A 13,578-nucleotide genomic window follows, 5' to 3' on the forward strand; every position below is an offset into this window, starting at 1 on the left:
CGGAACTCGGAAATATTGATTTTGAGATATAGCCAAACAAATGAAATGTTTCCTTTTGTTTCCTTTTGTTTTGCAAACTCTTTAATTGCTCATATCTTTGGAACTGGTTGTTCAATTTCAATGAGGTTTTCTGCAAAATCCAGCTTTGTAAATGCTTTTTACTATCCTATAGGAAACTGAAAATTTATTATAGCCGAGTTCCGACTGATTTTGCTTGATCACATCACATATTAGTCGAACACGTACACGATGTGCATAACACAGTACGTACATGGTGTGCGGGCAGTCGTGACATATCAAAAGATCCGTTCGAATGAGTGGCTCCCTTTGGAAATACAATTATATTTCTTACGGAATGTTATAATATGGCTTTAATTCTAAAATGCAATATTTAAAAAAAATGCTCATACAACTATGCTAGTGTCTACTTATATACAACAATTCTAATTTACAAATTTACAAGCATTCTCCTGAAATTATGTTCTCAAAACAATGATAAAACAAATATTTACAATCAGCATGGCACCAATAAAAATACAGATAAGTTTAAACCAATCATTACAATGATCAAAAATGCGCACACAATAGTTAGCCTATAATATTAGACATACCCTAATTAAATATCAATAATTTTGGTCACAGAAATTCATAATCTCAATTGAGGTCAGTGGCGTAGCTAGGGGTTGTGGCGCCCATGGCCAAGGATTCATAATGGCGCCTACCCCAATTCTTGAAACAATTGCGCACGGAGCGCGAGAAAATGTGCACAAATACCACTAATTAATGTTGGTTATAATGAAGTTGAATTTCGGTGTTAAATTGATCTTTCAAATGACTATTTGTGCTGAAATCTTGTGTAAAAGTGCTTGGTGCGTCCGACTTCAGTCCTGGTCCTATTTCAATGCATAGAATGGTTCTCCCGGGGGAGGCACTTGAATATGAAAGTGGCGTACCTGTGCCCACCAGCGTACGAAACTAGGGGTCTATCAGGCAGTGTAGAAATTTTCAGAAAAAAAGGGGTCATTCGGTGTTGGCAATGTCAAAAATGGGGTGATTATGTATGGGAGAGCCCAAAATTTCACATCATTTTAATGATGTGTTAAAACAATCAAAAATAGCTTTACAGTACAAAATAGACAAAACTCATTTATTTTTTTCAAAATGCGCGTGAAGAAATGTTGATGACTAATTGTTCAAAAAAGGGGTCATTCAGTGTAGGCTACTGAAAAAACGGGGTCATCGGGTGTAGGATTTGCCAAAAATACCGGGGTCTTTTCATGGGCACATGACGTATGTCAATATATGGGAGTGCCCCCCGGGCTGGTTCTATTTGGTAAATATGTGCTTATTTAAGCATCTAGCGGCAAGTTTGCGTAAAAGATGGAAACTAACTTATTTTGGTTAATTCGGGTATGCTGAATCCAAAATTTTGTCTGCCAAAAGGCTCTAAAAAAGACTCTCAAACCCCCATACTCAAATAAGGGGCAAAAATTAAACATGCTCCAATTTCACTAAAAAACATGTCAGATTATTCGTCTCGGTCTAAGGATCACAAAAATGTAAATTTAATACTTGCATGTAGGACATATATATATATAGTTACCAAGTTATGAGGCTCAACATTCAAGGTCAATTTTCATGCTATAGACGAATCCAACGAGCCAAGTCATGGTCAGGATTTGGTCGGCCATCTTTGGGTAGCCGCTAGCACCAACCTGGTGTTTTGAGCGCCCCATTGTGCAAATAAAAGCCGCCTAACACCTAGAGAAGATGCGCAAGGACGAGGAGGGTTAATAGAATAATATATACAATAGAGATAATTCCGCAGGTAATCCCGTCGCATCTATTCATACATAGTCCTTTTGTTCGCAAGTACATCCAATTGTAGCGTTTGAATGGTGCAGTTAATCCGATTATTATGTCACTTCAACAGCGAATAGACCATGTAGAAGCTGTGTGTTTTGCCGAAGGGAACTATAGGGCCTACTGTGTTGTAAACTTTAATCATTCTTTTGTCTACCTGTGTTTTCGCGGAAGGTGTAAAACGGGTGATGGAATGCAGTTTAAAATTTCCGCCAAGGCCGAATCATTTCACATTTTGGGTGCATTGCATCCGACGGCTACCCAACTAAAGGCTGCTAGTCAGGTGTAGGAATGCGTGGATTTGGATTCGTCTATACAGGGATGAAAATTAAAGTTGCTCCGATTTTCGTAAAAATGGATGCAAACTCTTCCTCAAGTTCAAGGGATTCAGGAAAAGAATAGTTTTTAATATCTGTGATGTCAAGTTCAGAAAATATATGAAAAAATAAATACAAATTCGATTGAATCCTATGGAATCGTACATATCTTTTGACTCTTTGCTGTGTAACATGCTAACTAGACATTGCAGATAGTGCAAACTATTCTTTTTCTGAAACCTCTAAGCTAAGCGAACAATTTGCGTCAACATTGACGAAAAAGTGGAGCAACCTATACTTTTGACCTACACACAACAAGCAAATCGACCTGTGACCCCGTAACGATAGGTTGTACACGCTCAAACATTACATTTCTGGGATCCGTGGGACCAGACGCATAATTTGACATGTTACTACAAGTACAATTTGAATAAAATTAATTTTTGCCCCCTATACGATCCTATGGGTCATTTGTGGGTCTTTTTGAGGGTCACGGTCTCAAAATATTGCTTGGCAGACAACAAATTCGAGTTCAGCATACCCAAATTAACCAAAATAAGCTGGTTGCCAACTTTTACGCAAACTTGCCGCTAGGAACACAATTTTTCCAATAGAACCAGGCGTTCCTTTAAAGGTTCAAATCACTCGGATTTGAAGAGGGTGCAGTGATGACTGCCTCCAGGTGGATTGATGAAGTCTCCCATTCCTTAGCCCAGCACTCTGTTATCCAGGTGGAGTAAATGGAAGGAGGAAACTCCAGTGGTAGATCTGCGGCTTGCGTTGCGTTGCAAAGTATCTTTTAGGAAGACGCTGGTTTACAAGGACGATGGTTTAGGGCACATCTCTCTGCATATCTCTTTGCTGGAGGGATGCCAGACAGAGCTTAGAGGTTGTTGACAGTAGTGGCAGTAAGTGCATCAAAGATGAGTCTCATGACATCTTTGAGGACAACATTAACCGTGTCAGTGTGGGCGCTGTAGCTCCATGCAGGTGCAGCATAGCATTCGAGTACGCAAGTATACGAGGGTTGATGTAAAGCGGTAAAGGATGCTCCCCAACCATTGTCAGTGAGTTTCTTGAAAAGATTTACTCGGCCTTGGGTCTTGTTGGCAGCAACGTTCTTCGCATTCTGAGAGAAGGCGAGGCTACAGTTAAGCGGGACACCAAGGTACTTCAGCGTTGGGTCAAATTGTAGTTTAGTACCGATGAATGAGATGTTGAGTTTTCGGTTGGCACATCTGTTTGCAAGATAGAAAACTGAGCAGACGGTCTTCGGCAGGCTGAACTTGAATTGCCATCGGCGGACATAGCTGGCCAGCATGCTGAGATCCTTCTCAAGAACAGCATGGCTCAATAGCTTCAAAAGTGTGATAGGCTACTCCGAGTGCTGAGTCGTCGGCGTACCGCGTAAGAGTACTGCTGACATTCTACTTTGGGCGTATCGGAGACATACACATGTTAAAAGGTATAGGTGCAAGTATGGAGCCTTGTGGCACGTCATTTCGGAGCATCCTCTTTCTGCTGCTTTCGCCGTTGGACGTTTCAAGAATGAATGGGAGGTCTTGCGACATGATGAACATGACAATCTTGACATCTGGTATGGTCTTGAGGAGCTTGAGGAACAAGCTCTGAGACTTCTTCTTCCCATCTCCAAGTAGCTCCAACAGGTTGTTGCCAGGTAATTCTCCCTCGTCATAGACACAATGGTCTGGTAGAACACATTGCAGTCCTTGTCCCGGTATGGTATGTGCGGGTTTCTCCTGCCATCGGATGCTTTGCCGCCTGGTGTAACATCAAGCAGATAGCAAAACAAGAATCATTTACATTACTGGTAGCAAGGTCTGGCACATGCGATGTTAGTTAGTTGTAAGTTCATTGAACTTCGGCGAGTCCGCTTTTCGGAAGTTCCACCTCTTCTTAGAGAGACTTGATATTACCAGCTTAACATCACTGGACACAATGATAGAACAGTGGCCAGACCTTGGGACCTTTGGAAGAACCATTCTCCTGTTGGTGTGCCTGATGTTCGATGAGACTAAAGACAAATCAGGACAGGTCCATCACTGGTGGATGCTAAAGTAGAATGTAAGGGGAGGGGGTCTCTGCTGTCATATAGAACTAGCTAGCCCCTGCACATTAAGCATTTTAAATGTGCTTTTCCCATCCTGGTTGATGTTGGAGTGTCCCCTTGCGGTGTTTCTGCTGTTGAAGTCTCCGCATTCAAAAGAGTTGGGCAGATATTGTTGTTGGGGGGGGGGGTAGATATGGGAGGAGCTTATATCAGGTTCAACTGGAGGTGGCTTGTATACACGCTGGGTCCCCATAGCCTCGTGGGTTATCCACTGTGTGTCCGACCTCACAGGAGATTGTTTAATGGCTGCATATACCAGTACCACAACGTTGGTATAGTTATTCTCCGATGTTGGCTGGAATGCAAGATCAAAATCGCCTGGAACCGTGTGGATTTATTAGCATCCCAAAACTATTTGCCCTCTTCATGATTTGAGATATGTTGTAAATGTGCTCATCATTCACATGATCAGGGTAATGTTGGGATGATGGTCGATTGCTTGGCTCTCTATCTTTGATAATTTCATGTAAATCTTTCATAATCATTTCAAGTGTAACATCAGGAGGCGTAGTTCATTAGTAGAACACCAGCGCTGTCACCTTCGGAGTCTATTTTTATCCTTTTAAGATAAGCAGTCCCGGTACATCCCTTTGTGAAGGTGACTTAGTAGGGAGAAACATTCACCTTACGCACGCAGATTATCTCTAAGGTTACTGGACTTGAGACCAGATTTTGGTCAGTTAATCTTCATTAAGTTTTCTAGGTGATCCTTTCGTAGGTATTAGACAATCGAAGACTGAATTAAGACCAGCCACTCTTCATTTACGTACAAAAATCAGAGCTTATACTTCAGCCTATGAATGACGAGGCTTAAGCTACACTAGCAAGTGCCACAGTCGTTGCAACGGTCGACCCGTGGTGATAGGGCAACAGGCTGGACTAGTGTAAAGCTACGAAGAGTGTCATCAAGGAATATTTTATTGATAGAGCACCAGCGCTGTCAACCTCGGAGCCCAATGTTATCCGTTTACAGATAGCCATAGAGTGCATCACCCTATATTAGTGTGATCTTAGGTCACTGGACTTGGGTTCAGACTTTGGTGGGTTAAACCTGGTTTTCTGAGCGCTCATCTCACCACTCTTAGGGTATACTGCAGGTGTTGTTTGTAGCTAGTTCCATCTGTCTAAATTCCTGTGAGCTTAGTCATAGGCAGTCAATTTTACACAATCACAAGTTCAGCGTCACAATCTTGACATTGCTCTATTCTATTGTTCACAATCGATGACAAAATCCGCGCAGGTGCCACTTCGATGAAGCTCTGTACTCCATCCTTGTAAGCTGTAAGTATTGACCTCTTCCATTGGACAGGTTTCACGAGTTGCTCGCGGAGAAGCGTTTTGATTTGTTGTGGATCTTGAATAATTGTCCCGTTTGCGTTCATTATCACTGGTAGACTTGGTCTTTTAAATTCAATACCATTGATTATTGGATCTATTCCTTCAGCTGCGTCTGACATATACTTAGAATGAAACGCGCCTGCCACACGCAGCTGGCGTACATCGACTTCTTCATTGAACTCTTTCCGCAGAGATGCAGTCAATGCCACACTCGTGATTCTTCCCGGCTATCGTGTGCTGATTATCTGCGAGATATGTCGATATTTGCATTTCTGGAAAGTTCGATTCCAAATAGTTTTGAAGAACTTCACAACCGACACCAAACACGCTTACCATTCCAGTTGGCGATCTTTGGACTTGCAATTCCATTGCTTTACCACGTTCTTGAACTAGATACAATGCATCTTCGAATTTGATAACACCGGCAAAAACTAACGCAGCAAATTCCCCACGCTAAGTCCAGCCACGTGCGTCACTTTCGCTATCAGGTCTGGTCTGTCCTTCTTCAGTTGCTCAATTTTGGCAATGCAGCTGACAAGCAATGATACCTGAACAAATTCTGTTGATTTCAGCTTTTGCGCTAGGGTGTCATTGTTACTTAATAAGATGTCAAGTAGGTCATAGCCAAGTACTTCTTTGGCTCTTTCGAAAATCGCTTTCGCCTCTGCACTGCCCTTCATTGACATACACATGCCTCCCTTTTCAACACCTTGGCCTGGAAACATCAGCAAAGTTCCGAAGGCTTTTCCCATCTCCATTCTGGTCTTCAAGTCATCCGGAATGCTGACAGCATTATTGTGTGCATCAATTTCGTCCCTTACTGGCTTCACTGTTTGTGAGCATTTGCTTGAAAGAACATCCATCTCTGAATCACCTTGTACTTGATCTGCAATATACATGGCCAGAGCATTCAGAGTCGGATAATCAATAGTATCAGCTATTTCAATTTGGAAGCCGATGCGCTTACGTACAAGATTCAGCATCTGTATTGCCAGAAGGACTCCCCGCCAAGAGTGTCGAAATCGTCGTCAAGATTGATATTATCAATTCCAAGCAATTCGCGCCAGATATTTCTAAGTTCTTCAAGTATTTTTCTTTCGTTGACTATTGATATCGAAGGAACATCTTTGTCTGAGTCATTCTCCTCCAGCTCATCGAACTTTCTGATCGGATCAAATCGGTTGGCATCTGTTTCCCACCAGCCTAGTTGGTTTTTGTACTCATGAGGTTCTGAAGACTTTTGGCTGCAGAGGAAAAGAAATTTCTCCACATGCTGTCGTTCGACATCATCCTGAGGACAGGAATATACAGACGGAAAACCTGTCCTGCTCAAAACCTGTTCCCATTTGGCAGGTTCTAGCTTTGGATCAGTTGATCGAAGTTGATAATCTTCAAAAACCCACCATTCATCGAGAACGCCCCAAATCAGATGTGCCCACATGTCGTTTCTTGCAGACTCTATGATGAACAATACACCGTCCTCCCCCAAACATGTTTTGAGATTGTGAACAGTTTTCTCGATACTCTGAGTGGCATGTATGACATCATATGCTATTATAATGTCAAAAGACCCGAAAACGCCTTGCTTTGGAGCATTCTGTGTGATATCGAAAGAGCTGAATTGCATCATGTGCAAATATTTGGAAAATATTTTCCTTGCGTGTTCTACGAATGCTTTTCCTAGGTCTGTAAACCAGTACTCTACGTTCGCCGTTTCTTTCAATTTGGGAAGGAGCTGCCTAGTAACAATTCCAACACCAGCGCCAACTTCAAGGATTCGAACTTGTTCTCCACGTCTTGCTAGGTTCTGAGCATATTTTGCTATCAATTGCATGTACATATTGTAATACACGTCACCAAGTAAATCACCCAGTTTGTCGAACTGATACATGAAGTTGAGATCTCCTTGTGGGTATATGACGGATAGTGGACTCATATTACCCCACAGAACTTGCCGAAGGTATTTGGAGCAATACAAAGGTAATCTAAAGCAGTCAGCCCATGCTGGATACTGTTTGATGGCAGTAATAGCGATAAGCTCTGCATCAATGTTCAATGCTTCCTTACACTTGAACCTGATGACATCAAGGCAGCTGACAGAGTCATCACAGCCTAACGGTTCTAACAAATCATTCTTCGCTAGCTCTCTGATCATGACAAAAAACAGCTTCTTATATTTCTTGAGCATGCCAGTTAAGTTGAACGCTTCGTCGAAGGACGTCTTCCCGTTGGTTTGTAGCAGTTGTGCAATTCCGGTCGTCGCTAACAAGTTGATTATGATAGCGGTACAGAATTGACCTTGTATATCTTCCAGACCTATCGTTGGAGAAAGAGGCAACGTCCTCACCATTTCCCTCGTGCTGTTCAGCTTTTCTTGAAACAGGTCGAAAAGATCCGTGTCTCGTGCAACTTCTAATCCCGTTGACATCTGTTCTTCTAGCCAATGACGTGATTCTTGGAAAATTGCCACAGTAACTCCGAGTGCTGGTTTAATACGATCTTGACGTCCGTAAAAGAGGCATTCAATGTCAATGGTACCGTCTTGTAAGAATTGATGTATATTGTCAGCAACTTCTGGGTTCAACTCATCTACTGAACTACTGAAATGGATATCAGATCGCATTTTTGCCAACTGAATGACAAATTCCGGATCTACATTGGCTGTGATCATTTGTAGGAGTTTCAGCACCTGCTCAACAGTTCTGGCATTTATCACCATGCGAAAGCATCTTCTATGTCCTCGTACTGTTTGGTATTCTTGAAGTTGTGTCGCGACTGCTAAACACAAACCGGAAAGTACTGTGCCGCTCAAGTGAGAATGGTTCTCTTCAATGTGTATTCTATACAAGGCAGCCTGTTGCAATATTTGCTTGACTGTTTCTCCGATAAAAATCAACGGATAAATACTTGTGTCACATGAAGTTTCACATTGAGCCAGTGGAGATGTATAGTCGGTTAGAATAGCATGGCAATTTGTTCCAGTCAAACCATAAGAGCTCACGCCAGCTACCCTCTGGCCACGGTCATTCGTCTTCCATATGGTAGGTGTGGATGGTACATAGACATTTCCCTCTAACAGCTCAGGATGTGGTGACTCGAAGTTTGCCGTAGGTGATATAGTTTCAAATGCCATGCATGCTAGTACCTTGAATACTCCTAACAAACCAGCTGCTGATTGGAGATGTCCAAATATACTTTTCACAGCGCCGACTGGTAACGGACCATTGCCTCTACCGTTGGCAAACACACTTGAGAGCGCGGATAGTTCAATTCTGTCGCCAAGCTTGGTTCCTGTGCCATGTCCTTCAACAAATGTAACATCTGATGGATTTAGATGTGCTGTGGCTAGTGCATCTTTAATGACATTAACCTGTGATCTGGAACTTGGAGCAGTTATTCCATTTCCATGACCTACACTGTTTGATGCTATACCTTTTACAACACCATAGACCTGTTTTCCCTCATGCAATGCCTGTCGCAATGGCTCTATGTACAAGCACATCACTCCTTCACCTATAGCAGTTCCTGTTGCATTCTCGTCAAAAGCCTTGCAGTGAAAGTCTGGTGACAAAATGCTAGTTTGGCCAAATACGCCAGTTTTTGAGGGGGATAATACAATGTTTACTCCTCCAACAAGCGCTCCGATGCACTCTTTCTTCTTGATTGATTCGCATGCTTGTTTCAGGGCGATCAGTGACGATGAACAAGCTGTATCAATTAGCATTGTTGGACCTTTCAAATCCCATTGGTATGCTACGCGTGTAGCAATCATCCCGGGCATTAAACCAGACACACAAATAGCAGTATCGGGGTGTCTTAATTTGGCATATCCAACTTCACACCAACCAACAAAGACACCTACGTCAGCTCCTCTTATTGCTGAGAGGGAAGCACCCTGCGCCAATGCTTCTGTAGCTACTTGAAGGAACAGGCGTTGTTCAGGAGACATGAACTTTGCTTCCCCTGGTGCTATTTTGAAGAAATCGTGATCAAACTGGTCGATGTTGGATAAAAATGCTCCTTGAAAGGTTTCATCATGGCTGGATAAACCTATGCAGTTTGTGACATCTTGTCTTCGTTGTTGCGGAAATTCGTTGATCATGTCTGATCCATTCTTTAATATTCTCCAGAATTCAGCAAGCGATGTGATTCCTCCAGGAAGTCTCATACCTATTCCAGTAATCGCTATATCTGCATCATCGTTGTCTGTTATTTCATAGGGGATTGAAGATCGTGGATACTCATTTATCCCCAAAGCTCCTCTCTCGTTACTCTCAAGATATGCCGCCAAAGAGCAAATGGTTGGATACGAAAATAGATCTGTGACTTTTACTGTGATAGATCGTTTCGCCAAGAGAGACCAAAACCGTACCAGTATCAAAGAGTGGGCACCTTGCTCCATGAAAGTCGTGTCAGCTTGAACGCTATGTTGGTGCTGCAATCCTAGAGCTTCAGCTAGGCATTCTCTGAGGATGGTAACAATTGCCGAATCGGATTTCGAGACACTTTGTTGGCTTTGGTCTCTTAATACCGCCGAACTTCTAAGAACCTTTGATAGAGCTTTTTTGTTTACCTTTCCATGCGGTGTCAGAGGAACTTCTGGTATGATTTGGATTTGGTCTGGTATCATATAGTATGGAATTGCGCTTCTGAGTTTGTTACAGACCTGATGATATGTGATTGAATCTGATTGTTGAGAATCATCGTCCAGAACCAAGTACGCACAAAGGAATTCTGTTCCATCCGTATCCCTGTTTGGCATTTTGACAACTCGGGCTTCTTTTACTCCTGCAATCAATGTCAGTATCTTGTTTTCTATTTCTGTTGTACTTATTCTGAAGCCTCGGGTTTGACCACATCGTTTAGTCTACCCATGAGCTCGATATCTCCAGTTGGTAGCCAACATACTGAATCTCCGGTCTTTAGCGCCTTGACCGAATTGACTTGAACAACATCAACATCTCCGGTAGCAATTACATTGCCGCTGATGTACAATTCGCCTACTGTTCCAATAGGGCATGGCTGGAGCGTCGTTGAGTCAAGGATTTGCATTGTCACCCCTGGTAGAGGTTTTCCAATTGGAATAGTTCCACCTCTTGTTTTCGGCACTTCGTCATATTCGTTGGGTTCAAAATATGAAGAATAAACGGTAGCTTCGGTCATTCCATAAACATTGAATAATCTTTGATCCAACTTGAGCCGATGCTTAATCTGACTGTATAAATGCTCATGGAATACATCTGCTGCAAGAGTCAAGAACTTGATGGACTGAATGTCACCTTCATGCGCATGTTCCACAATTTGAGAACCGAATTGTGGTGTTGTGTCAATCAATGTCACTTGCTGGTCTCGAATGAGGCTCAAAACATATGGGATTTCTAGTCTGAGACTGTCTGGACAAATCACCAACTTTCCTTGAGCACACACAAGAGCTCTGACAACATCACTAATAAATACATCAAATGACAAAGGTGCCCATTGGAGAACACATACCTCATAATTTTGCATGGAGTACATGACTTTCCAAGCTTCAGCAAGAATTCGTAGACTTTCGTGCGAAATGCGGCATTGCTTTGGTTTTCCAGTAGACCCCGATGTTCTGATGATATATGCTGTGTCCTCACCTGCCACCACAGTATCGATGTTCTCCTCCTCTATCAGACATTCCTTCTCACACGATTCTAACATATCTTGAAATTTCCACATTGGAGTCACTGGAGGAAGGGCTTGTACTGCTGCCGAGTGGAAATCATATATTAAGGCTACAGGTGTGTCTCGTTCAAATATATCATTTAAACAGGCTTCGTTACTCGGTGGTACCGGCAAGAAATGTCCTCCTGCTTTCCAGATGCCAAGACTGCAAGCAATAGCATACTGGTTCTTCTTCAGAGCCATGACAACTGATCTTCGCCTCAAATCCTCCGTCGACAAATTACGGCGCAAGAAAGTTGCAATCTTCGTGGAAATTGTATGTAGTTTTCCGTACGATGTGTAGTTTTCTTCGCAAAAGATTGCTGTTGCAGTTGGATCTTGTAAGGCGTGGTTCTCAAATTCTCTGTGCACCGGTACGAACTGATGACAAGTTGCTGCATTGTCATTGCTCGTTGAAAAAGATTGAAGTAACCGGAGTTCTGTTGGTGAAAGAATTTCCACTTTGGATATCACTTCATTGATCTTGAACCCTTCGCAACATAGTCGTAAAACTGCATCGGACAGTCTTTCCACTATTCCGCCATCTACCAAATTCTCTGCGTATTCGGATATCAGGTGGTACGTGCTGGCTTCTTCGTTGAAGACTATGCTGAGAGGCATTTTGGCATGTTTTGATCCGATTCGTAACGCATTGTGTGGAAGAGATTGGGCCTTGCAATTAAACGATACAGAACACAGTGAACGCATACTGCGACCATGTGCCTTCCACAGCAATCCAGTTACTTGGTCTAATGGATATCTCGAATGGCTCTGCGTCTTCAACCACTCATTTCTGATGTATCTTACGTAGTCCTTCATCGTTTGATTTTTCTGGACTCTTACCCTAAACATCACAGTGTTGGTGAACATACCATCAGCGTCTGCAAACAAGTATGTTCTGGATGTCACAGGAACAGCAATGAAAAAATCATCAACGCCAAGGTATCGTTGCAGTACCAAAGATGTACAAGCAAGAAAATAGTGGAACTCTGTTGCTTCTATACTGTTGCAGTATCTTCTGATTTCACCCACTGATTCTGGACATATCTCCCTTCTATTCTCTTTTGCTCCATACACCACAACGTTGGTATGGTTATTCTCCGATGGTGGCTGGATTGCAAGATTGCAATCGCCTGGTAATGTGGATAAATTAGCATCCCAAAACTCTTTGTCGTCCTCATGATTTGCGGATGTGTTGTAAATGTGCTCATCATTCACATAATCAGAGTAATGTTGGGATGGTGATCGGTTGCTTGACTCTCTACCTCTGATAATTTCATGAAGATCCTTTAGAATCATTTGAAGAGTAATATCATCTACAATCACACTATGCACGTGGAGCACAAAGAGATGATCGTCTTTTGTAATAGCGATGTGACGAAACTGGTACAATGGACATGATATAACGCCTATGACGGGTATTGACTGCGTTACGTATTCTTCAAGGTTAGGAGATCCTTCCAGTGTTTCTGATTCAATCCTCGATGGTGCTTTTATTGTCGTAGTCATAAAGTACATCTCCTCATCATTGGACATCTGAATTACGGATGTAAGTATCGGGTGTTTTTTAATTAATCCTTCCAAAATCGTAGTTGGTTCAAAATGTCCAGAAGCATGACAAGCTAATGTCTCAACATAGGCTGTAGACTCTGACGATGTTTGTTGTAATAATACCATACGCTTCTGAGCTGACGATAATGGGTATGATGATGGGAAAGAACTCTGCGACAATGTACCATACGGAGAAGCTTTTTCATCGCTGTTGTGAGTGTCCATGTTGTCCCCGTGGTTTTGCAAACTGTCAAGAAGCCGCTTTGGCAATGCTACGGTGTCATTTTCGACCACTAGTCCTTCAAGAACAGCTTCCTGAGAATCTCTACTGTTTCCAAACGTCACCTCAGACATTGATAAATTATCGATGGCTGCAGTCGGTTGGAAGTCAATCTACCCGAAAAAATGGCAGAGAAGAAATGATGGTGTAATCAAAAGCACAATGGCTTACAAAACAATAATTCACTTGTGGGGAGGGGAAGGTTTATACAGGGTCAAACTTTTAAATATTTCCGATTGTGTTAAAACATACACCAATATATACACTTAAATTATGTCGTAAGGATTAAGTAAAGTATAGTTTACCCGATCTACGTCGTATAGTTTCAATCATACAAGCTTATAATGGTTCAAGGTCATCTTGGATTTAAAGTTGTAGAATGCTCCGATTTTTTCTTATTCCAAATT

At 42.3% G+C, this 13,578-nt stretch overlaps 1 protein-coding gene across 1 annotated transcript; it reads right to left on the bottom strand.

Annotated features, from left to right (window-relative positions):
* Positions 1-10,479: 10,479 nt before the first annotated feature.
* LOC140149987 (plipastatin synthase subunit A-like) lies at positions 10,480-13,245 on the bottom strand. The gene has a single exon (XM_072171988.1). It carries the CDS (start codon positions 13,243-13,245, stop codon positions 10,480-10,482), a length of 2,766 nt encoding a protein of 921 aa, XP_072028089.1.
* Positions 13,246-13,578: the final 333 nt, after the last annotated feature.

This window comes from Amphiura filiformis, chromosome 4, assembly GCF_039555335.1.
Source record: "Amphiura filiformis chromosome 4, Afil_fr2py, whole genome shotgun sequence".
Lineage (NCBI taxonomy): Eukaryota > Metazoa > Echinodermata > Ophiuroidea > Amphilepidida > Amphiuridae > Amphiura > Amphiura filiformis.

Bases quoted from the DNA above. Each gene is read 5' to 3' on its own strand.
- LOC140149987 (XM_072171988.1), bottom strand. From the start codon at position 13,245: ATGTCTGAGGTGACGTTTGGAAACAGTAGAGATTCTCAGGAAGCTGTT.